Source organism: Anoplopoma fimbria, chromosome 7, assembly GCF_027596085.1.
Source record: "Anoplopoma fimbria isolate UVic2021 breed Golden Eagle Sablefish chromosome 7, Afim_UVic_2022, whole genome shotgun sequence".
In the NCBI taxonomy this organism is placed as follows: domain Eukaryota; kingdom Metazoa; phylum Chordata; class Actinopteri; order Perciformes; family Anoplopomatidae; genus Anoplopoma; species Anoplopoma fimbria.
In genome coordinates this window covers 6344040-6370400 of record NC_072455.1, presented here as the reverse complement: position 1 = coordinate 6370400, position 26361 = coordinate 6344040, and the positions used below count along the sequence as shown (strand labels likewise).

At 40.5% G+C, this 26361-nt stretch overlaps 1 protein-coding gene across 1 annotated transcript; it reads left to right on the top strand.

Annotated features, from left to right (window-relative positions):
* The first annotated feature begins 1050 nt into the window (after positions 1-1050).
* On the top strand, positions 1051-23967 carry c1qtnf1 (C1q and TNF related 1). Its single transcript, XM_054601829.1, has 4 exons — positions 1051-1137; positions 16482-16621; positions 20048-20166; positions 23408-23967. Exons 2-4 carry the CDS (start codon positions 16482-16484, stop codon positions 23956-23958), a joined length of 810 nt encoding a protein of 269 aa, XP_054457804.1. The 5' UTR covers positions 1051-1137; the 3' UTR covers positions 23959-23967.
* Positions 23968-26361: the final 2394 nt, after the last annotated feature.

The following is a 26361-nucleotide window of genomic DNA, read 5'->3' as shown; positions in this document are numbered from 1 at the left end:
TTGAGTAATAAGTGATACAAACTGAATCTTTGTTCAGTTTGTATATTTATGTAAGCCCCGTCCCCTGCTGGTACTCCCTCAAGCTGTCAGAGTTACAATGGAGCCCACACTGTCACTAACTGCACTCACTTAAAAAATATGATGTAATTTATTGAAACACAGAAAGCGATTTCAGAGAGAAGCAGCCAGAAGGGTCTACAATATGTGCTTGAAGGATCTATCCAGGATGAGAAAAGGTTAAAATGATTAAGATAGAGGCTAAAGCTACATATCACAGTGTAAAAGTGAATCACTACATCACCCGGAGATCCAGACAGAAGAACCATTGTATTTTACCATATAAATCTGTCCCCCCCTTACATTTTCACTTATTACTCCACACCACTTATTATTTTTCATCACTCTTGGAGTGTTTTAACCTTAAACGCTATGACTGTGGGGAACATGTGGAGCCGGGTGGAGGTACCAAAACACCGAAACATTTAGCCAGTACTCCCTGTGCTTTGACAACATGCAACATTGACATGCTATGCAGATTTGTTTTGTCAGTATCCTGTACACTCATTGGCTCATATCCACACCTGAACATTAAAATGTCACTTATTTTTATTGTTAATGCTATTTAGGTACCTTGTGAAACGCTTTGGCTGAGAACCAACTTTCTTCTTACACTTAGTTTTAAAGCAGCTGTCTAATGTTAACAGAGGCTGAGATAGACATAGAGAAAAAGCTTCTGCTGACACAGGATGCTATGTGCCACGCTATGCTCCTTTCTTTTGCTTCTATTCTGTTTTCCCACACACAGGACTCATGGGTTTCTTCTCTTCTGTGTTTTAATGTTTTCCCCCTTTGGGTTAGAGTTGTGTGTAGAGCTCCTCCTCTTCAGAACCATTAAGCTTTGCTCAACTCACTTTCTCTCCTTCATTTTGTCACTTTTTCTCCCCTTTCCCTCCCCCTCTTTGATACGCCTCCACTTGTTTGGAGGAGCAAGACTTTGTGGCTGACTCTCTGTATGTTCTGTGTGGGAGGAGATAAAGAATGACCTGAGGACAGGACATACGGAACAACACCCTAAGAACGACAGGGACGAAGGGGAAAGACCTTTCAGAGGAGGAAAACTGGACTATAACAACAAAAGTAAGATTCCTCTAATTTGCAAAGAACCTTCTATTCAAATCAAACACTAGTATTTTGTAGTTGGATATGTTAAATATATCTAATGAAACAGGAACCAGGCTGCCATCATCTTATTCTGGCTGCTGTTGTGTTCTGACATACAGCTGGCCTGCACACACACACACACACACACACACACACACACACACACACACACACACATAGACACACGCACGCACACACACACACACATAGACACACACACACACACACACACACACACACACACACACACACACACACACACACACACACACACACACACACACACACACACACACACACACACACACACAAAGAAAACACATTCCACTTTCACTATAATAAATATCCAGATACAAACACTCGGGGCAAATGTTTACCAGATGTCAGACCCTGAATGCCCCGTTCTTCCACTGATAGATTCATGAGACAACAGGACCAAAATAAACAGCAGCCTGTCTCTGTTCTTCACAATCAGCTTTTGTTGAGGCACTGAGTAGTTTTTAAACAGGAATCAGTAGAAAGGGATCCTGATCCTCAGCTGTCAACTGCTCCTTCCACCTTAACAATTCCTTTAAAAGCACATATATAGATTCATTTATTCAACTTGATATGGCAGCAAGTGTTATGAGCAAAGGCTGTTGTTGATAACATGACTGATTTTGCTTTGTCGGATAACAGCACCGCTTTGGCTCGGCACCAACCTCACCATGCCAGAGGGTTCTCACTCACTTTCATGTCAACAACCCCAAATCAATCCCTCTAGGAGTTGATGATTTTCATTACATTTTCATCAGATTTTACATAATGACCCCAACACTTATGAAAAAAATTAAAAAAACAGCAGACACAGTGGTTGTAACAAGTTATGCATGAATAAACTGTGTTCCAGTGTATTGCCTGCATTTGCTTTTAACCTCTCGTGCGTGGTGTATAATGAACACTATGGACTTAGGTGAGCGACAACCATTTACTGCCACATTAGGAGGTCCCCTTCATTGCATTATGGGTACTCTTCTAACACACACATTTGATATCTCTTTGACAAGTTGTTTTGCTTAGCTTACAAGCACTTTTTCCTTAGATGGATCAAGTCTCCCAGGAGCCCTTGAAACTCTGCCTGATCTAGTGACTGGTGGTTGTTCATGATGATTCCCTGTGTCCTAGTCCTAATACAGGTCATCTATACTGGTTTCTGACCTAAGGTGAGCTCTGGTAGTGTTCTGGAACAGCTGCAGGAAGTTGTAATGTGCAGCATTTTAAACTTTTTAAAGTATTCAGTGAAGTCCCACTGAGAGGAAGCCTGAACATCCTGATCATAGTTGCATGCATTGACACTTGGAAGTTGCACTGTACAACCACAATGTGATCTGCTGCCCACTGAGCAACTCCACTTGAGTAAAGAGTATTGCTTCTACCACCTCAGTGGTGGGGATGAAAGAGGTGTGTGTGGCTTTCACTTTCCCCACCCAGATGTAACCTGCCAGTCTCCTGGTGACAAGCTTGCTGTTCTTTCCTTAAACCTACTTACCCTCCCTGACCTTTTCGGCAAAAAGCTTGCAACTCCGACCATTTAGGATCCAGCTTACTTGAAGACTTGGGAAGTGATGTGCGAAGGTTCCTACCAGGCGGCAACCTCTGGTTCTGAAGAGTGAAGCCAATGAGAAAGTGTCTTAAACTTATTTCAAATGACCATCAGGGGGCGACTCCTCTGGTTGCAAAGTCAGATTTTATAGAAGTCTATGAGAAGAAAGTGATCCTACGTCTCACTTTATTTATTCCCTCAGTAAACATTGTAAACATGAGTTTATAGTCTCAATTTCTAGTTTCAAGTCTTCTTCAATATAGCATGATCATGTTCATTTAGTACATGATAATACAGTATTAGTATGCTTTAGGACGTGGGTACCTTGTGAATGAAAGGGCGCTATTGCTAACTGAGCCGTATAGGGCGTCTATACGTCACTCCTCCGCTGTCCAGATAGGGTCACTTCTACTCAGTGGTTGCAAAAACACAAGATGGCGAGGGCCGTTATCCAAGATGGCGTCAGCCAAATCGCCGAACTCGAGGCTTCAAACAGTCATCAAACCAATGGATGATGTAACGACTGTGCTGGTTAAAACCTATGTGCCAATAGTTTGGCTCTATATGCCTGTAGTGCTCTTATTTGGTCAGTGTCTTTTTCCAAAGACGCTTGATAGTTTGAACAGCACATTTAAGCTCGCTTTTTGATTGAGGATCAGGAGGAACTGTTCATTATGTGTGTGTGTGTGTGTGTGTGTGTGTGTGTGTGTGTGTGTGTGTGTGTGTGTGTGTGTGTGTGTGTGTGTGTGTGTGTGTGTGTGTGTGTGTGTGTGGTGCGTCGCTTGTTGCAAATAGTTTGAATGTCTCTGATGAAAAATCTTCCTGCACAGCTGGAATTATAGCCTCAGCTGATTTGACCCTGAGCTCTGCTACCTTGATGTGGCTTGGAAAACAGTCCACATCAAACAGGTGTCTTTAACAAATCCATCCTCACCTTATGCCTGGGCCACTCCGGGACTGTGGTCTGGATCAGTGGCTCCCTGTGTTGTGTTCCGTGTTTCTGACATATTTCACATTCATCTACTTTCTATGGAATTTGGGCAGGTATACCTGGAAACCATACTTATTCCTTGGCTCCAACACAGTATTTGGAGATCCCTTGATGACCTTTGTGGAGTTTATACATTATCTCCCCTCTGAGTACCTGAGGTACTATTCTTTTCCCTTTCATGAGAAGGTCTCCTGCTAAATATAGCTCCGTTCTAACCTGCCAGTAGGTTGCAACATCTGGTCCCATAGTAGGGATCCTCAGAATTATTTAATATTTATATTTCACATTCAGTACGTCAGTTTTACTTGTTGTTGAACAATAAGAATTCAGAATCACAACAAAGATACTTGTGTCTTAAACCTTATGACACGAAAGAGTCAGAGAAGACAACATGAATGTCTCTGTGGCCGACGGGCTTATGATTTAAAGAAGGGCATTAAGGTGAGACGTGGCCGTCAGTGATATTTCTGCCCTGCTGACAGGCCTTGTCTGACTGTTTGTATTGTTTGACCACTGCGACAGGCATGACACTCTTTCCATACAGGCTTGAAGTTGAAAAACATTTGATTCTTCTGGCAATGTTTGCCCTGTAAAATCATATTCTGTAAATCAAAAGAGCAGATTCAGAAAACTTTTAAATATTGTTTCAACTAAGATTGTTTCACAAATAACTTACAGAACCATCGTTCACCCCCCTCTCTCCTCCATGCTGTATGTCGTCTTGTCCAGATGCTTTCCACATTGTGTTAATGTTTAAAAATGCTGGCGCTGGTAAAAAAAATAAAATAGTTTATGCAACAAAAAAAAAGAATAAAAAGCTGCAAGTCATGACGAGCCGTGGTGGGAGGTCCAACATTTGGTTGTACATCATGTGGCCTGCAGTCTAGTTGAGGCTGTGTTCCTGTTCTATAAAGGAGCTTGCCCCGGCTGTGTCCAACACATCCAACAGTCTTTGAGAAGCCAAAAAGTGAGCTCTGCGGCGCCTGGGCATGGGCGTGGCCAAGATGCACTTCTTCAGGTGTTACACAATTGCCAAATAGCTTTCAGCCATGTTTTAGGCCATATCCACGGTCACCTAAACAATCTAAAATACTTCAATAATCTGAAGCCATCTACTTCTCACAGCTCCTGCCTCCAAACGCATTCCCACTGTGCCGCTGTGTAAAATGAAGAAGTGGTGGCTAATTATGTGGTAATTATTTTGGTTCATAAAATGTTGAGTCTGTAAATAGAGCTTTGATGCACACTTGGGTGCAGTCTATTGTGCCAATAGTATTTTTTTATTTCAGCAATACCCCCAGCAGAACCCTCTTCTTATCTGATGTTTTTTATCATAAGGGAATTTAATATGGTTGGGCATTAGCCTTATGACGCTATTTAAAGTGTCTTACGCTGTGGCTCACGAGGTAGAGCACTTGTCCTGCAACCACAAGGTTGGTGGTTCGAACCCTGGGTTAAATGCAGAAGGGACATTTCATGTGTGTATGTATGTATGTTCATGATCAATAAAGCTGATATTCATTCATATTCATTAAAAGCTTTGGGAAGGCACAGCCTAGAGAAAGTTGTGAAATCCCTGCGTGATCTGCTATTTCCCTCTGAAATGTTCCTGTAGCCAGGAAACCCATGACGGACAGTATGAACATTTTCGTTTGGTGGACCACAAATAAAAATACAATTCAATTTGATGATGCAATCCAAACATTCCATAGATATATCTCATTGAACCATACTCTCACACAGTTGGTTGTGAAACTGCGATTGCTTTGACAAATTTATCACCAACAGCAGAGATGACAAAATGTAGTTTTTTAGTTAGGTTCAGGGTTCAAGAGATGCTAGTATGGCATTTGATAGGCCAACTGCAGTTTTGTCCTTCTCCTCAATAAATTTCCCAAATCTCTCAGTCACTGGGTTGTGATCAATATAGTGCAGTAAAAAGACACATCCGTGGTCTCATCTGCCTGCAAAGCAACGAAAGGTGCATCTGTTGAGCAACCTCATCCTTGTAAACATTGTTCATGCAATCCAAAAGTTTGTTTTAATAATGGCGGGAGAGCCCTTAAAATAGGGTTGAGCATCGTATTGGTTCCTTAGCCTGGCGTCTCCCTTGCACAGAGTCTTAAAAATGCATCTACAAATGCCAGGGTTTAACAAGCCAGCTACCTCGCCATGTCTACTCAAGGCAATGTTGCACTTTCCACAAAGTTTTATACCGGTTATAATTCTGCCAAGAACATACCTGCTTTGTCAATCAGGTTATAATTCTGCCTAGAACATACCTGTTTGTTCTTCCCAGTAAGCATAACTTGATGGCATTATACACATGCGATGCACAACGCATGTTTTACCAGCCTTTCTGAAAGAAGTTCCATGTCTTTAAATCCACTTTCTGTCAAAACATTTTCCTCTCCGAAAAAAAGACATGGAAAGCAGAACAGGGCTTTAATATATGCTTGCAGTTAACCAAGTTTTCCTCATGGTTTAATTATCTTTTTTTTATCTTGAGATCTTGAGATGTTATAAACTCAGTAGGGCCAGTTCTGCCGTGCCACACCAAATGAAAACGGGCAAGCATCATCAGGCACAAATACACATTTACACACACTAAAACAATACTTCATTCAGAATATGATGTAAAATTGGAAAAATGGTATGAAGTAGACAAAGTAAAGTTTCCAATATTGTGTCTGATAAAGAGAGAAGCCTTGTCTTCAGCACCCTCTGATGGGGCCGTGCCCCATTGGCCCCTAATGCAAAAACGCTGATGGTGGACAGGACTTGAACCTGTGAAGGTGTCGGGTAACAGCGGTGTGTCTGATGACTTAGGTGTTACAGGGACTTGCGAAACTTCAGCAAAACTAGCAGTTAGAAAGGGCTGATAAGCCATTCAGCACTCTCTTCCAACACGTTCTGTTGGTCTCACACTCTGCAATATCTTCCAGCAATGCTAGATAGGTGTTGGGCTAGATATGTGTTTTTAACACCCTCTTGGGCATAAATTGCAATCTTTTATATACCCTGCATACTGGTTAATAGGCTAACAATTAACCAGCTGTCTACCTGGCTACATAGCCATAAAATCCATGGGCGGGCTTTTGATTTCTGTGAGCAGGCTTAACGTACCGCAAGCATGTGAGTAGATTGATCAGGCTGATTAAACAATTATAAGCACATCCTCCCTACCTATAAGCCTAAAGAGGCTAGCATGTGTGTGTCGTGTAAAGGCTTAGTCCATTTCCTGGGCAGCAGAAAGCACCAAGTAGGGCTGAAATTCTACCCTACCCTACCTTTCTACCTCTGTAGGGGGTCCACGGGGGTCTTCCGCGGATGCTCTATTTTGATGCTTTTCAATGCATTCTTGCACTTTATTTACATTCAAAGTAGGCTACAAATCTTAATAGTCTTATTTAAAAACAAACAAACTGCTGTTTACTTTCCAGTTTATAAATAAATTGTGTGATCCTTCAAATTTCCCCGCTGCGGGACGAATAAAGGATTATCTTATCTTATCTTATCTTATGTAAAAATAATTACACTCTGTAAGTTGGGTTTTTCAGCGTAAACCACCAGATGCACACAAACACAGAGTTAGTTTAGAGACTTTGACAAGCGGATTTGTTATGAGGTCTGGCTCACATCCAAGCTTCACATTGGCTTACATGAAAAATTACTCTCAGGTAAACATTTAAACACTTCCGGGTGGAGCCCCGGTAAAATTACTTGGCAAAACCGATGCCTGTAACCATAGTAACTCACTCCTGCCTGCGTGCCAACGGTGGGAGAGGAGACTTTGAGCAGCTAGTCGCTGAAAGAGTCTGACAGTCTAGCGAGAAAGTGGCCAAGTTGGCAACTCTGTGTGTGCATGCAATATCCATTACATTAAACTAGTTTGTCTTTGGGGATGGTGGCTCATCATCCCGAGGGAGTAGCAGCGGGAATAGGGCTTAGCGAAGGCTCAATTTCATAGTTATTTAATACATTTGGCCAATGCTCCACGAGAAGATTTACTTGTTTTTTCTTCACAACATCAATCAGATTTTCATATTATAATAATAATAATAATAATAATTTATTCGCACATATATTGTACAGTTGGAAGAAACAAACATAATCACATGCTCGCTAGGAGACTGATCATGGTCTTGATGTCAGTCCCCTCAAACCCATAATCTCTCAGACCATCTTGAACATCACATAGCTCTTGTATACAAATAGCGACATCCATACAATCAGCAACGGTATCATTACATATTAGGCGGCGCAAAACACGTCTGTTATACGTCAACATATTTACATTAGTTTTGTACATGAGAAACCTTTGGTTAATAGCAACAGACGTCTGACTATACATCAATCCATCAGAACATAGGCGAACTAAGGCATTATCGCTATTATGCACAGTGCATAGGAACATAGAGAAGCGAGATAACAATTGACATTCAATATTAGATGTTGACATAAGACTGGGTAACAGATTGCAATGAATAGTGTTGGGGACGCGCCAAATGCGTCGTACCAATTTACGCCATGTTACATAAATACGCTGTATATGGGAGGAATCGAGTCTCCAAAACACAGAACCATAGAACGAAGTACAATAAGTTTGAAATAATTTCGCTTTTGTGCTAGACGCACACATATTGAACCTGGCCATCGTAGTATTTGCACTACAAATCAAATTATTGGTACCTTTTTGTTATGTTTTCTACATTACTGTTCTGACCTATTACATGTCCCAGATGTATGGTGTTATCAGAATGTGTGATCCGCACATCACATATACGAAATGAAGTGTCCACTTGACAATTAAATGACAGACTAACACTCTTCGATGGGTTTCTCTTGAATACCTATGTTTCTCTTGAATACCTATGTTGAATACACTTCCTGTAAGTCGCTTTGGATAAAAGCGTCTGCTAAATGACTGTAATGTAATGTAAATGTAATGTTAAATTTAACATTAAACTCCAGAGCAAACTCATCACAAATAGACAATAATGCATTCATAGAATATCGTGAGGGAGAAATGAGAGTCAAGTCATCCGCATAACATATAGCACCAGCAAAGTAGAACATCCATATAAACACAGAATAATATTAGTGACAGCACACAACCTTGTTTTACACCATTGAGACAATCAAAACTATTAGTGACACACTTGCCCCATTTCACTCTGAGGCCTTTGGTGGTATACATGTTAATAAGTAGTTTGATAGTTTTGCTACATATGTTTCTCTCTATGAGGATGTCAAAAAGCCTACAATAGTGAACCCTATCAAATGCCTGTGATGCGTCTAACAAAACAAGATAGACAGCAGAGTTGTTTCTAGATTAATAACCTAATTTAACACATAAGTACATTGTGCTGTTGAGCTTTTGGCCTTAAACCCATATTGCAATTCCGATGTACATAGTTTATCGAGATTCCTAAAAAGTACAGCATTATCCAGTACTTTTCCTATTACACTACCAAGAGCAATGGCACGATAATTACTATCACAAACGGACTTCTTAGTCAGAAATATTCATGTCAGTCGGTGTGTAGCTATGATGCAACATAGCAGAGAACAACATACTAATATGTTCATACAATTAATCGGTTCCTTGTATCAAATTATTCGAGAATAATTCAAAATTTGCATCACCTTTGTACATTTTCATTTTGGCGATTGCATCACGTACATCAGATGCTACAATAACATGATTGTCATCGCAATTGCCACATGAACATTGAGACGTTATATTACTATCCACCCTGTCAATCAGCTGTTCCATTTCTATAACATCATATGGGACACTGCTGTATAGTGTCTTATACTTGTTCAAAAACACGGAACTTATGTCTTGGTCACCTTGGGCACCGTCTACTAAGGTGGCAGCACTATTGTTTGACCGCAATACATTTTTAACCTCCTGCCAGAAACTGCGTGAATTATTTGACAGAAGGCCATCAGCCATACGTTCCATTTTCAACTTATTTTGAGACCTGATAACACTGCGAGAGACACGTTTGGAATCTGCTCGCGCTTTAAGCATAATGCTGTACAGTACACCTTGCCTAACACAACCATTCTCTCTCCACAACTAGTGCCAAAAAGTAGATCTTTCCTTATGGGGTTGTACACGTTCGGACCATCCGGCCACTGGTTTACGATTTGAAGACATTGGTATAGATAAGCAACTACACTCAATACATACCTGCACAATCGCCTTATAATACACATCAATATCACTAGTGTGTACACAACACTGTCACAGTTCTACTTCCAGACACTCCTGTCATTAGCTCCATACTCCCCTGTCAGTAGCTCCATACTCCCTGTCACTCTGTCTCACTCACCTAATCAGCCTTACTCAGTGCACCTGTCTGCCACACCCACCTCATCAGCACAATCCCTCTCACCTGCTCACTCTGCTGCACCTACTCCCTCCAGTATTTAACCCCAGTCAGTCACACACTCACTGCCAGATCGTTTGCCGCATTCATGCCAGACCTTCCAGCAATTTCCCTTGGACTGATTTCCCGTTGCCGACTCTGCCTGTTTGGACTTCCCTGCCTTGCCTGTGCCCCGGTCAACGACTCAGCCTTCTATCCCCGACCACCAGATTCTTACCTTGCCTTTGCCCCGGTTAGCCGCCTTAGCCTTCTGTCCCCGACCACGAGTATAGCCTCCGCTTCCTCTGGTTTCCGTCTGCCTGATCCCCTGCCTGTTTTCCTGACGGCTTGGCGCACTCCTGATAGGAATTCACGACGTGAGTCTGATCCTGCTTGTTTATCTGCTGTATGTCCCGCTTTCAATAAAGCTGCTGCATTCTCGCTGTAGCCATCCCCTTCTGTGAGGCTGTAAGGAACCGCTTTTGGCTTGGTTTGGCTAAAATTGACTGGCCCTGGCTAGTGGTACAACGGATCATAACACGATCAGAGTAACAGATCTGGTCACAGATGGGCTCGGCACAAAAGAACCGTCCTTTCAATTAAAACACAGACTGGTTGTTTACACATTAACATTATCATAGATCAGAGACTGGAAAAGCATAAATGCCAATGTCTTGATCTCCTATTTTATTGAATATTGGCGGATAACGATCGTCAGTAAAATGTACTTACTGCGATGGTTAACGTTAAACTGTGTAATTAATCCCCGGTTCACATTGTGCCGAACCGTGAGGGGGTTCCGTACGGATCACGGATTGACGACGGTCCTTTACACCATTAGCCCTGGCCCATGCGAAAAGAAGGTTTAGTGTGTTATGGTAATAAAATGGCAATGACTTTAAAAATTCTTTCTGTTTGGACATTTAGACAAAGAATCCCAGACGGTCGTTAGTAAAGATTGTAGGAAGCACTTTGAGAGTCACAGAACGCTTTGGGTGAAATGGTTCTGAAACCAAGGCCGCAGATATTCATTTGTAAATCAGGAGGTTGCAGAACACAGAGAGTACTGTTGAGTCCAAAGTCCTGTTAAGTTCTTATTTCTTGAACCGAACCATGGCTCAAAAGTGGTCTGAGCAAAACCGTCAATTTGGAGGATTGTTTCACTCCTACTGGTCACGGGGATAACCATAACAATCATTGCATTTCATGAGGAAAGCAGGACATTTCTAAAATGTTTACTTAAAATACCAAAAAGTTTATTTTCAGATGAGGATGGAAGTCAAGGCTGCCAGTTTCCTAGGTCTAATGTTGTTGGAACCAAACAGTGTAGACAGCCATTTAAGGTGTAATTTCCAACTAAGTTGGGGGTTGCCATTCATTTGGTGATAGTTCTGAGATCGCAAAACACAAGGACATGCATTTAGATCAAGATCAAAGTCAAATAACAATAAACACTTATTGACATTGTTTTGCTAATACATATATTTTAGCTTGTAGACTGAATTTATTCTAGGATTCTAAAAGACAAATCACAAAGTCAGCACCAATGACCATACCATATTTAACATCTAGGGTATCTTCTCAAAGGGGAACATCACCTAAGTTAAAGTATGATATGTTATTTCCATGGCTTAGGAAAATGTAATCAATATTTGTGAATATGAGCTACTCTCTTCCAAAGCCACAAACCAGAGAAGTAACTGGTAATATCATCAAGAATAAAGTCTGGACCTGCTCCACAGACAATGAATAGGATACTGATTTCTGGACCCACAGAAATGTTCTTTTTTCTTTTATAAAAAGAAAACTTCCGGTCCTTGATTATGATTGGCTGAGCCATGTTCAGGCCACTGTAAAATGCTCTACAAACACACAGCTGTGACCGTATTACAATAGTGTTACTGCACCAATCAAATTGTTTAATGGGTAAGCGAAGTGTGGATAAATGGATGGACGCGATGGACAGGATAGAGGAGGAAATTATAGAAAGAAGATACGCTGGATTCACAGAGATTAATTGAACGTTCAAAATGCCAGCTTTAGTGCTCAAATCTGATTGATTACTCAGATCCCATTTATTTTTGTGTCCAGGTTATTTTTTAAATGTGGCCAATATCAGATTCCGCTATGAACTGATCACGGCCCTCACCTGACCCACATGTGCAAAAGAACAATAACAAAGACGTCACATGCAGCATCCTGCTGTACAGAAGTAAATGTGGCGGCACTGAAGTCAGCGTTGATGGTTTAATTCTTAAGTTGATGTCAGCAAATTTGTGGAAAAAGAGAGAAAAATTCAAAGTTATGGCTCTTTGTGAAGCAATGCTTGCTACTTCTGTATGGAGATGTGTGAGGATGCAAAGTCGGATTTCAACTACATTGGTCAGCTCAACTCCACAAGACGCACCAGCACAGAAATGTGAAGAATGTCAAGAATGAGTCATATAAAGTCAGATGAATGTTGAGATTGAGGTTGCATTGAAAAAAATTATCCAAAGTCAGAGTTGAAAAGATGCAAGTTTTTATTTGCAGCCTTTTAAGCTCATATTTCCTTTGTTGTGTCAATTGCCAGCACACTGTAACAAAGTGGCAACAGCTAGGGGAAAGAGAGCACAACAGTTGCCGATAGTAGATACAGTGTGGTTATGATACAACTGCAACATGAGGAGAACCATTTTTTCTTGTTCTCCAAGGTATAGAGCCCGTGGGGGTAAATGTCCCTGGCTCCATGTTGTCCTCGCTTCTGGCACCGCATAATTCATATGCACCTATCCAGAGACAAACACCCCTGTACCAGCAAAGAAAAGTGCTGACACAACTGAAGTCTACTTACACAATTAATGTGGCTATCCAGATAAATGTTAATATCACCCCAATCTTTGCAAACTTTCCACTCATTTGCAACCGCTATTCTAGGTGACGCTTAATAACTATTCAAATTAAAATTCTTCTCCTCACCTACAAAGCTCTTACTTGCCAGGCACCGTCTTATCTAAAGGAACTTATAGTTCCATATTACCCAACAAGAGAGCTGCGCTCCCTCAATGCAAGGTTACTTGTTCTTCCTAGAGTATATAAAAGTAAGATCCTGAAGCCAGAGCCTTCAGTTATCAGGCTCCTCTTCTGTGGAACCAGGTTCCAGTTTCAGTCCGAGGGGCAGACACACTCACCACTTTTAAGAGTAGGCTTAAAACTTTCCTTTTTGATAGCGTTTATAGTTAGGGCTGGCTCAGGTTTGACTTGGTCCAGCCCCTAGATATGCTGCTATAGGCCTAGACAGCCGGGGACTACCTAGGATACACTGAGCTCCTCTCTCCTCTTCTCTCTCTCCATCTTTATGTATTCATGTCCTATTTATGCACATTACTGACTTTGCTTCTTCCCCGGAGTCCTTGTGCTCTCACCTCGCAGGTTTCCATGAATCATGGTTATATCTGGACCGTGGTTGTGCCTCCTGCTGGGGCCCTGCTGACACCCACTGCAACTACCATGATTATTATTAGTCACATTACTATTATTATTCCCTGTACTATTACGCTTATTGGCTTTGCTTCTACCCTGGAGTCTTTGTGCTTTCTCACCTCGCAGGTTTCCATGAATCGTTGTGGTACCTGGAGCGTGGTTGTGCCTCCTGCTGACACCCACTGCTACTTCGATTATTATTAGTCACATTACTATTACTATTCCCTATATCATTATTATAATTCTACTACAATTATTGCTGCTGTTATTATAAGTAGTCTTAATTTTTTCCTTCACTACTCTGCTTACTACTCTTATTATATGAATAATTTACGTCATATACATTTAATGTGTTGTAACTCTGTTATGTTGTTCATTCTGTACATGTGACATCTATTGCATTTCTGTCCATCCTGATCCCTCCTCTGTCGCTCTCCCATAGGTTTCTTCCTTTTTTCTCCTGTTAAAGGTTTTTTTAGGGGAGTTTTTCCTGTGCCGATGTGAGGGTCCCGGGAAAGAGGATGTCGCATGTGTACAGATTGTAAAGCCCTCTGAGGCCAATTTGTTATACATATATAATTTGCTATACAAAATTAATTTTATTTAATTGAATTGGTATTTCTTTCTAAAATCTGGTTGCAAATAATTTGGTGTCCTTGACTGCCGAAAGTTACGAATTGAGTCGAAGAGACTTGAGCAGACAGCTGTTATGTCCCTGCGATGCTCTGTCAGCCCTGTTTTGCGGCTATCTTCACTCCTTGCTTTCTTAAAGACATGGAGTCTAGACAAAAATCTGTCTGAATTGCTATCCCTGCACTGCTGCTCTCATATTTGGATAAGCCCCAACCCACATGTCTGAGTAAGTAGTCTTTTCTATCCTAAGGTCCGGCGTTTACTTCCTCATCAGGCATTGATACTTTGGCCACCACAGTTGCAGCAACTAGAAAAAATGTGGTAAAGGAGGAAGTACTGCAAACTCATGGGTTGAAAATGTGTTACTGGGATGATGCTTTTGTAATTTGTTTGTTACACTGGACTCCAGACAGGGGTTATGGTTGGTTGAACAGTAGGCAGGCATGCTGTCTTCAAAGTCCATAATGTTTGACCTCATGGATTCTTCTGCTATCTTACCCACACGTGTGTCAGGAATGTCCTAAGATGTGAAGTTCAAAGACTCTTGGGTTCATGGTGGAAACTTTAATCCTCAATGAATCTCATGTTCTCACTCAAGTGACCTCTGATTCTAATCTCTGCTTTATACACACGGACCTGCGGACTGTCCACATTCGTACGTGGGAGGACCACATGACAAAGAACTCTTTGAACTTTCAAGTCGTTTCATTTATACAAGAAAAAAAAGAAGAAGTGGTAAAGCTTCTCAAATCTTTACCTTCTCTAAAAGTATCATTACCACCATGGAATAATAATTTACACGCTCCTTGTGACAGTCCAAAAAGTACAGCAATATTTGCAATAAAATATATTAAAGTATCAAAAGTCCATATCTCCCTAATTGTTCTCCCCCCATTTTTGCTAAATGATATGAAGCCTTGCTAATTACCCATGTTCCAAAGTATTTGGACCAGGCATGTTATTGCATTAGGGGAAAGGGTTTGTGTCTTCACATAGCAACTAAAGGAAACACTTTAATGCTAACACCCTATTATGCTTTTCCACTTTTCCCTCTCCTTTAGTGTGATATATATTTTTTTACATGTAAAAGGTCCGTAGTGTAAAACCTGAAGTCCACTCCTAAAAGGAGTTGCCCTCCCCCTCAGACACACTGCTCCTGAGCTGCCTGAAACGGAATTGAATTATCTCCTTCACTTCCGTAACATTATGAGGTCATAATGTTACGGAAGTGACGTAAAACTCAAACAACAAAAGAGAGAGCTGGAGCTCCGAAAGGAAGATTTACATTTTTTGCGGCCGTCATGTTGAGAAGACACTGTGCTCTGCTCTGTGAGGGGAAATGTCCTTTGTTTGGACTTCCGAAGGCAGAAGAAATTAAGAAAAAGTGGCTACATTTCATTTTCAACACTTTGCTAGAGACAAAAACTTAATGTTGTGTTCGCTGCATTTCGCCGAGCCCACGGGGCTGAATTCTGTTTATAAGGGGTGGGCATTTCCGACGCATGCGAAACATTGACCAATCACAACAGAGCGGGCTAGCTGACCAATCAGGGCAGACTTTGCTTTCTGGAGGGAGGAGAAAGCGCTCCAACGGAGCATTTCAGAGAGAGGGTGAGAGGAGGTGCTGCAGGACAGCCAGGATGAGAAAAACAAGGAGGATTATGAACATTAACGCATGTAAACATGTTGTAACTGTACTTTGAGATAAAAATATGGAAAATAGCATAGTAGGGCCTGTTCAACATTGTCTTTTTGACTCTGTGTCCTGTGTGTTTGCTGCAGTCAGCTTACTTCTGCACTGAATTTGGTCATCTTTATGAGGATTTGATGATGTAGCTCCTATAAATTAAGTCTGAGATTGGGGATTAAAAGTTTTACTCTATGCACATCCTCTATTCACTCTTTATGGTAGTATCTGATAAATACCAGACAGGGAGTTCCATGGCATTGCTCCTGTTATATGTCATATGTGCATTGTGTTGACCCTCGTTAAAATTCATATAATATGTTTTTGGAATAGTTTAAAATGTTAAAGCTCACTTCAGCTTGTTGGTGCAAGATAATCTAAACCACCACTGTACATTAAGCTATGCTTTTCCCCACAAACATTTAGTGAATGGGAATTCTGAGTTATTTTCAGCAGTACAAAATAGAAAAAGTTGAACACAAACCACCTAAACTTTACTCACGTCTGACTTAAACTGAACAGTTTTAGGTATCCGTCTATGATATATGTGTGTGTATGAAGGAACACTGTTCTTGTGTATTGTAGATGACCACAGCTTGTGTGATGGCCCTGCTGCTCCTCTGGGCCTGTCCAGTGGACCCATACCGGACCCCCTATGATGAGAGAAAAGATCGAGATCCCAGTCGGGACCAAATGGACACGGAGAACCACCATCAAGATGCCAGGTAACTTTCAATCCAGCCCGCTGCATACATTTGCACTTCAATCAATAGAAGATGTTGAGATCACAACTGAAATATTTATGCAAAAACTACAGACTGACAAAAGTCAGCTGGCTTTGACTTAAATTTCTCTTGAAAATGACATGAATTGTTCATTGTACAACACAGGGCTGCATAATGAAATGCAGTTGTAATCCCTTTATGCCTCATTATTCTATGGTGGAGTTGAGGAGTCTTACAGCCTAAGTAAAGGTTCCACTCTGTATCTTGTTATGGCTAGAGAGGATCCGTCTTGTGTAAATATGACGTCACATTCTCGTTGTAATTAGAGCGACTTCAGATTAAAGCAATAACATAAAATCTGAAGGAATTGCATTCCGAGATGGGCTCGATGACCTTCACAGGGCGAGAAGACTGTAACAGTTATATTTATGTTGTATGTCGATTTTTTCATTTGTACTCTGAGCTGAGGAGGAGAGCTCAGTGTCTCATCATCCACCCAGGAGCAGAGCTTTGCCTCAATGCTCCGCCTGTCCCCGCTGAGAGCCAACACCGTCACCCAGTTGCTTGAAGCCCAGGCCATATTGCTGGGCCAGCTTGTGGCAGACTATTAGACCCTGATGCAATATCATAAGAGGTACAGTTCCTCGTTGTAACTTAAGATAATACAAAAATTTACTTGATTCATGACGTCATTACATTACTACAACCTTAAATGAAAAATAACCACCTTTTATGTAACTAACCTATCAGTGCTGAGGGTAAATGTAGTCCACTGAAGAAATAAATTCCACTGTGAGTGCCTTATTGACTGATATAGCTGATCTCTGCTGAGGAGCTGGACCAGCTGTGCCTACATGTATCAGGATGCATTGCGCGCTGATATTATTACACCTCAACAGAAGAATACAACCATGTAATTTCTAAATTCAAGTTTCCCTCTTACAGTGAATTAAGATAGGGTTTATTGCCTTGTTAACTCATCATAAAACACACTTCATTCAACCTGGACAGAAACGAAATGAAGCTCTATAAAACAACAAACAAAAACTGCCCACGAGTACATTTATTACTTTAGAATGATTCTGTTTGGCCAACTTGAGCAAAGGCTTCACCAGTCGGTGTTCTCTAACTGCAGCTCAGGTTCTTGGGGGGTTCCCGTCAGCCATATCCTCCCCGCTGCAGCAGCAGCCTCGAGCGGCCTTTCTCTGGCTGAATATGGCTGAATATTGAAGTCACCACAAACACTGCAAAATCTACACTGTGATTGATAATACCATCCTCTGCATTCATATTTTGGGGTGCCATTTTCACAAGTGACGAGAACAAGTCATTTTTTGAGTGGCATTGCTCCAAACAGCTACCAAAGTTGGGAGTATCACTCTGTAGTTCTTCCTCACCCCAGCTACTTCACTGGGATGAGGTACAACAACAGATTTCGCAGCTGCGCCCCAGAGACACAGAGAACATCAACAACAACCGCAAGGGTTTTTCTACACATTTTTCACACTATATACCGAACTCAGATAAGTAAACATAAGGTTGCAAATCTACAAGTTGTTGTCCTTTAATCTAAAGCAAATTACAAGCTGCATTCAAATTGCATGCAATTTAATTGCATGTATACATATTACAAAGAACTGCAAATGCAACCTTTCTACAAGTGTAGAGGGTTCAGTTACAGGATTACTCAATGACTGCAGGGCTGCCCGACGAACGTTAACACAGGAAAACAAACTTTTGTGAATACATACTGTACAAACTCTTGAAAGAGTTTCACCCAAGACGGATCCTTTCTAGCCATGACCCTGTGGTACAACAGCGCCCAGATACTTCTGTATAGCTTGCCAGACAGCAGCAGTGTGAACAGGCTGTGGCTGGGTTGGTTTTGTATTTTAATATCCTTTGGGCTCCTTGCAGGCACCTCACCTCACCGATATCACTGATGCTCAGTAGATGGATGCAAATGATGTAATGCTGTAGAGCCCTCCTGTCCTGGGCCGTGCACAAACCAGGCCAGGTTGTAATATATGAAGTCAGGATGCTTTATATTGCTCCTCTGTAAAATTGAACAAGAACAAGAACTTGGCACGGGAATTATACCCTTTTAAGTTTCCTTAATGGGTGACTGTGACTCAGTGGTAGAGCAGGGTCGTCCTTCAATCAGAGGATCAGCGGTTTAATCCCCTGCTCCGCTGGTTCATGTCAATGTGTCCGTGGGCAAGACACTTAACCCCACATTGCTCCTGCAGGCTGTGCCTGCGTTGTATGAATGGGTATGAATGTTAGATAGTCCTGATAGGCAGGTGGCAGCTTGCATGGTAGCCCCTGCCATCAGTGTATGAATGGGTGTGAATCGGTGAATGATGACATGTAGTGTTAAAGCGCTTTGAGTTGTAGCAGACTAGAAAAGTGCTACACAAGTACAGTCCTTTTGCAATTTAATAAATAAAGTAATCTGTGAGCTTTCTTTATCAGTATGGAGATGTGTGAAGATGGCGTCAGGTTGTTTGTGATGCTGATTCCCAGCAACTTAAAACTGTTCACTTTTTCCAACTCAACTCCATTGCTGTTGACGAAGGTGTGTGTTCGCCTTCCTTGGTTTTACTGATGTTTAGCAGTAGCTTCTTTCTCTGAGCATCAGTCTGAAGATTGTTGATTTACTCTCTATATGAAGTCTCATTGTTGTTAGTAATCCAGACATTGATGGTAGTGTCATCTGCAAACTTCATGACAGAGTTATCTTCATGTTGGGGTAGCAGCTGCGGGTGTACAGCATGACCAGAAGGGGGCTAAGCACACAGCTCTGGGGGGCTCCAGTGTTTAACACTAGAGTTGAGGAGTTGCTAGGGTCCGTTTGTGAGGAAGTCTAAAACCAGTTGCAGATTGAGGTACTAGAGCCCAGTTTCATGGGGGAGATTGTGTTGAAAGCTGAGCTGAAATCAACTAACAGCATTCTGATGTAGGTGTTGTTATTTTCAAGATGAGTGACGGCTGAGTGGAGAGCAGCGGAGACGGCATCCTCTGTAGATCTCATTGCTCTGAACGCAAACTGGGGAGGGTCCATGCTGGGATGTTGTTTTTGATGTGCTGGAGAACCAGTTTCTCAAAGCACTTCATCAGAATCGGGGGGAGTGCCACATGGCGATAGTCATTTAGACTAGACACTACAGACATTTTAGGTACAGGGAAGATGGTGGCTGTGTTGAAGCAGGTGGGAACACTCTTCTGTGACAGTGCTATGTTGAAAAAGTCATTGATGACATCCACTAGCTGGTTGGCCCACAGTGTGAAAAGTTACATTTTAAGAATAATAGACTAAAAAGACTGTTGGAGGTAAGAGTTTTACAACAAGTTTGAACTTAAATTAGAAAGACAAAAGCTCCCGTTTGACTTGCATGCCTTGGTTTGGTTGTACTGTATGTAAAGGAGTAGGGAGATGAGGGAGTGTCGAAGATGCTGCGACCCAGGAGAGGAGACTCCACATCAGTACCAGCACTACCCGCAGTACCAGATAGTACCACAGATCAACATTACTCTGCTCAAAGGTAAGTCAATTTTAGCACAGTGTTGGACTTGTGTTGGTTTCTGATACATACAACATTTTAAATTGAAGCTGCTGATGGTCAAGGAAAGTATTATTTTATTAATTCTAATTAGAAAAGTCCTGGCTATATTTCAAAGGCCAAGTGGCCAGTCAAACAAAGCCTTCAAATCTTATTTCTGTCAGTGCTCAATAAACAGTATTTAGACTGTCATAAGACACTATTAAAGCTGCTCTCAAACCAATAAAAAATAAAATATCTTTGACTTTATCATCCATTAGGTTATTTTTAAGGCTGTGCTTCCTCGCCCCTGTGCTACAGACTGGTAATGGAGTATTTTTTACAGTGACACAAGGAAACCATATGATTCAGCAAAATAGATAAATAATAACAACTTTAGGCTATTTGTGTGGTAAATTACTTGGCATAGCCTACATCTTTCCTTATCATTCGAAGGAAGTAAAGGAGACTAAAGACCTAACGTGTGTAGAAGTCAGTATTGTCTCAATAAACTCTATAAAAAAATGGAAATAGGATCATTTAAAACACAGAAAAAAACAACAAAACAAACTAAGGCCCTGTCTACACCTACTGTATGAAGACATTTTTTTAAATGGATATTTTCCTTTATGTGGTAAATAAAATTCTGTCCACACCACCTCCGTTTTAAAAAATATCTCTGTCCACACTAGAGCACAAAAATGACCCAGAATGCTCGCCAGCCAGTAGGTGGTGATAAGGCTACATCAAGGATGTGAAAGAACATAGTGGTTCACTTCAGGTCCGTTTTACAGATTTTTGCTGGTTGTTGGTGGAGTGAAACCATCTGCTATGTTAAGATGTCATTGTTTCCCAAACACTCCACTTTAAATGTCCTCACAGATTTGAGTTTTTAAAAATATACACTTTAAAAACATTTTCAAAACGAGAGGCCAGAGGCCAAAATGTAGAGGGAAATATCCTTAAAAATATTGACAGGGCCTAAATTACAAGTTCAAAGAGAATTTTTTTTTTTTCTTATTTAAACTTTCTTTGGGGACGTCCATCACAACCATACAACTACCGATTATAGACAAAATAAACATTTTAGATTGCAGAACACTTACACGTGGTAGGTACAGGTAGGTGAGGTTTATTTATGGGTGAAGATGAGGATGAGGTAACACAGGGGGAAGCTTTGATTTATTACCACGGTAGCTGAGACCGTGATCTGGCACTAGATGTGTGGAGAACGGGTCGAGATACTGCAGGTCTGAGAAGAAGGTCAAACAGCTTGGCAGCTATCAGGGAACCAGGAGAGTGAATGGAGAAGCCACGCCCACACAAAGAGACAGACAGGGAGAGAGACAGACAGCCGGCTTTTAACAGAAATTCAGTTTAAAGGATTATGATGTTGGGTCCAAGCAGACCATTACTGGACGGGGATAGGACGACTCCATAAAGTCTGCTGACAACAGTCTATCAACCAAACACAGACTTAACCCAATAGTTCTTAGAAGGAGAAACTGAAACATATATGTGCATTATAGTGATTTTTACTTCACAGTGACAAGTTCTCTTGTTGGAGGTTTCAAGCCTGTTTCGACTCTGACCACAACACTTTTGACTGTCTTGCTTTCATCAGTGGCGCGTCTGAATCTTTGGAATCTTCTGTCTTTAGAATTCATTGATTCTTCATGTGATCAATAAACCACCATAGATACTGTACAATACATTATCATTCTTTTCTTCAAAGATATTTTGAAAATATTGCCTTTAGTTGACACAAAAGTTGCAAGAAAAATATTAAAGACCATCAGTATAGATTATAACATTACAATCATCTTTTCACAATATTCTTATGAAACTAATCAAAGGTTGAATATCCATCTCTCCCTATTAGTAAACAAATTAAAAATCTTGGACAGTCCAATCTAATGATGCTCATTATTGTCCATATCCAACAGAGATTAAGACAGCTCTAAACTATTTCTCTGTAAAATAACAGACAAATACTGGCAGCAGAGACATCAGTAATTTATTTATTTTGGATTACAATTTGTGATAGTAGAATAACTGGCTTTTGCGGTTATTTTACAGTATATACCTGCATGTTACCATTTATTTACAATGGGTTATACAATCTGCTACTTTTGCATTTAATTCCCCACAACAACAAAAAAGTTGAAAACACAAGAACTCATATACAATACAATATTGCTAAAATGTATTACCTGTTCTTAATCATTTATACAGCTGGCTTTGTAAGAGAAATAATATTAATATATATACACTGAAGAGGTACTGCATGTTTAGAAGAAAAATAGAAAACTTTTACAGATGTAAATGTGAACTGAATGAAAGACATGACAGTGAAGAACAGAAAGTGAACAGTGAGAGAGGATTTGACCGCCTCACCTCTTGTCCCATTCCTTCTGGTTACGGTTCTACAGTTGGCTCTATAATAGCACAAAAAAACCAACACTACATCTTCAGACTGTAATTGTCTATTAACTTTACTCACGTTAACTTTGCTGGCTATGCTGTTTGCTAGCTAACGTTACTACAGCTACTTGAGCTTGAGCGTTAACTTTGCTTGCTATGCTGTAATCTAGCTAACGTTACTACAGCTACTTGAGCTCCAGCTAGCTAACGTAACAGAGCTTGCTTTGCCAATTATAGCAACCTGATGTAATCAAACAGACCAAATGAAACAATATCTGAGATGTTAACAGTTCAATCATCATAAAGACAAGTGTCAGTTTATGGTGATAGATGTAACCTTACTTCGGCTGCTCGGTTGATCTCCACATGGCTCTGCTCAGGAGGATGACTACCAAAGCTGTGCTGTCCAAAGTCAGGCTCAGGAACAGCTGGTCCAGTCTTGTCACTCACTAATGATTAGTGGGCTATAAGCAATTTGATTAATAAAAATTAGCTATCATCAAAGCAGAAACATTAGCCTATAATCAACAGTAAGATGTTGATGGATAGTGACTCACTGAAATAAGAGAAGCGTATTTCACCAATTTATTTTGATAAATTACAGTTATCCGCTGCTATGGTTAACCGACGGCATTAACTGTTAATTTACATGCGAAGGATGAACATTTGAAGTATGTTACAGTTATTATGAAATACTGTGAGATACTGTTGTAAATCCACTGTAAATTTACAGCAACTCATTACATTTAAAATGGCCATTCAGCACAGAGGAGACTCTCCTAAATACAAAACTCAAAGCATTGCTTTCCACTCCTCCTAGGTGAGAAGGGTGGTATTGGTGAACGAGGACCTCATGGTAAAGTAGGCAGAGCTGGTCAGATGGGTCCTGAAGGTCCCAGTGGCCTAAAGGGCAGCAAAGGCAGCCTGGGCCTCCCTGGTGAGCCCTGCAAGTCCTACTTTGCAGCCTTCTCTGTTGCCCGCAAGAAGGGTCTCCATTCCAATGACTACTACCAGACACTGGTATTCGACACAGAGCTGGTCAACCTCTACGGCCACTTCAACATGTTTACTGGTAAGTTCTACTGCTACGTGCCGGGCATCTACTACTTCAGCCTGAACGTGCACACGTGGAACCATAAGGAGACGTACCTGCACGTGATGCACAATGAGCAGGAGGTGGTGATCCTCTACGCCCAGCCCAGTGACCGCTCCGTCATGCAGAGCCAAAGCCTGATGCTGCAGCTTGAGAGGGATGACCAGGTCTGGGTGAGGCTCTTTAAAGGCGAGAGGGAGAACGCCATCTTCAGTGACGATTTTGACACTTACATCACCTTTAACGGACACCTGATTAAGCCCAAACATGAGCTGTAGGTAGGAGTCTGGACATGTGTGAGTTGGTTCCTTAAAAGGTTGCAGATATTATTGGGGCCGCTAAATAAATTTGCAGAATTTCTTTCCAAAGTCTTTTATTTAACATTTATATCTGCAGTACATCTTTAAGCCACATGAAGGAGCCTGGATGTTGTTATTGTTCTAACTATTGTAGCCGACTTATAACATTAAATCAAATATGAAAGACTAGAATACATTCTGTTAAGAGAAAAAGAAACAGGAGCCTGTTAACTCCACTTGATATTTATATTGTCTTCCTGGTGAAAGGAAATGAAAAGAATGAGACAGCCTGTTATCTCCTACTAAATGCATGTATTGCATCACTTTTAGATGCAGCTTTTCTGCTGCAAAAAGACGTTTCAGCCTGAAAATACCCCAAAAGTGTCTTTTCTGACAGGAATTCATACTTTACATGAGTTTCTTCAAGTAAGGGCCTCTGGACTCATAATAACAAGTTTACTTGTGTTTTCATGTAAATGCATCACTTTTAGATGCATTTACAGCTTTTCTGCAGACTCATGATAACAAGTTTCCTTATGTTTTCATGTAAATGCATCACTTTTAGATGCATTTACAGCTTTTCTGCAGCAAAAAGACGTTTCAGCCTTAAAATACCCCAAAAGTGTATTTTCTGACAGGAAACCATACTTTACATGAGTTTCTTCAAGTAAGGGCCTCTGGACTCATGATAACAAGTTTCCTTGTGTTTTCATGAAAACATGATACTTTCATCACTTTTAGATGCATTTACAGCTTTTTCTGCCAAAAGACGTTTCAGCCTTAAAATACCCCAAAAGTGTCTTTTCTGAACCTTCAAAATACTTAAAATACAAAATGTCTTTTCTGACTTAACATGAGTTTCTTCCTCAGGACTAATGTCAACTAGTTTCCTTGTGTTTTCATGAAAACATGATACTTTCATCACTTTTAGATGCATTTACAGCTTTTCTGCTGCCAAAAGACGTTTCAGCCTTAAAATACAGCCATACAGCCATACAGCCTCATCAGGGATGAAAAAGGTGACAAGGATCCGAACCCCTAGGGGAATATATATTTTTAAATATATATATATATTCATATGCTTCAATGTTATACATACACAGTGGGTTATTTGACCCAAATATGTTCACGTGCAAAGTAAACAACAATCAATTGTTTATGTTGACAACAACTCATGTTCTACATATATATATATATATAATATATATATATATTCATATGCTTCAATGTTATTGGAATGTTATTATGTTATTATTAAATGGAAGAGTTCAATTTGCATGAAATGATAGCTAGTTATCTAACATCTCTGATGTTATAGTCTCTGCGATTTAACTCATGAAATTATAATGGGAAAAGGTAGAAACCCTCAGGGTGCTGTCAATGTGCAAGCTGCCAATTTAATGGTGATTTAAGCTCCTCTATTGGGTTTATATATATATATATATATATATATATATATATATATAGCTATCTATTGGGTTTATATATATATATATATATATATAGCTACTCTATTGGGTTTATATATATATTATATATATATATATATATATATATATTGGGTTTATATATATATATATATATATATAGCTACTCTATTGGGTTTATATATATATATATAGCTACTCTATTGGGTTTATATATTTGTAAATCTGACTCTGAAAGAGTCAGATTTACAACTCATGTTCAACTCATGTTCTACAGACACACCATATAATTCATATCAGCATGTTAACGTTATATGTAACTTATTAGCAGCTAAACTCTGGATCAAACTCCGCTGACGGCCGTGTCTTTTATATAAATGTACATTTTTCTGCGTTTTCCGCTTAGATTTTTCAAAAGTTACCGAGAAATAGACACTGTACTATCCGATAACACCGTTATTGTAACCAGCAATAATGGTTGATGTGATTTGCGAGGCGTCTGTCAGCCAACTGTCTAACATTAGCACGTTAGCCTACGTTAGATAGCCTAACGTTCTTGCAGCGTACCAACGTCACACGTTACCGTAAATGCTATCTTAAAAAGGCCGCTCGAAACCAACGGTTTTTGAAAATGTCTTCACCCGAAAGACATGTCTAGTAATACACCTGTCTATTACGGCATCGAGCAGCTACCTTCCATTTCGAACAGACCCGAAGACTCGGAAAAAAAAAAGCTTGCGTGTCATGAGGCCAAACAAACAAGCTTGAAAAAAACATTAGATTCATGACAGCTTGTGTTCGCAGATTACTTGGAGGACCCCCCCCCCTCCCCATTTTTTTTTTATTGCAGATCTACACGAATCACACAAATGACCTATTTTGGATCAAAAACGGCGAATTTCGCCGAAAGGTCATCACTTTTAGATGCATTTACAGCTTTTCTGCAGCAAAAAGA

Excerpts from the sequence above, each read along its gene's own strand:
- c1qtnf1 (XM_054601829.1), top strand. The coding sequence starts at position 16,482 with ATGACCACAGCTTGTGTGATGGCCCTGCTGCTCCTCTGGGCCTGTCCA. Across the intron at positions 16,622-20,047 it reads AACCACCATCAAGATGCCAG|GAGTAGGGAGATGAGGGAGT; the intron begins GTAACTTTCAAT and ends CTGTATGTAAAG. Across the intron at positions 20,167-23,407 it reads CAACATTACTCTGCTCAAAG|GTGAGAAGGGTGGTATTGGT; the intron begins GTAAGTCAATTT and ends CACTCCTCCTAG.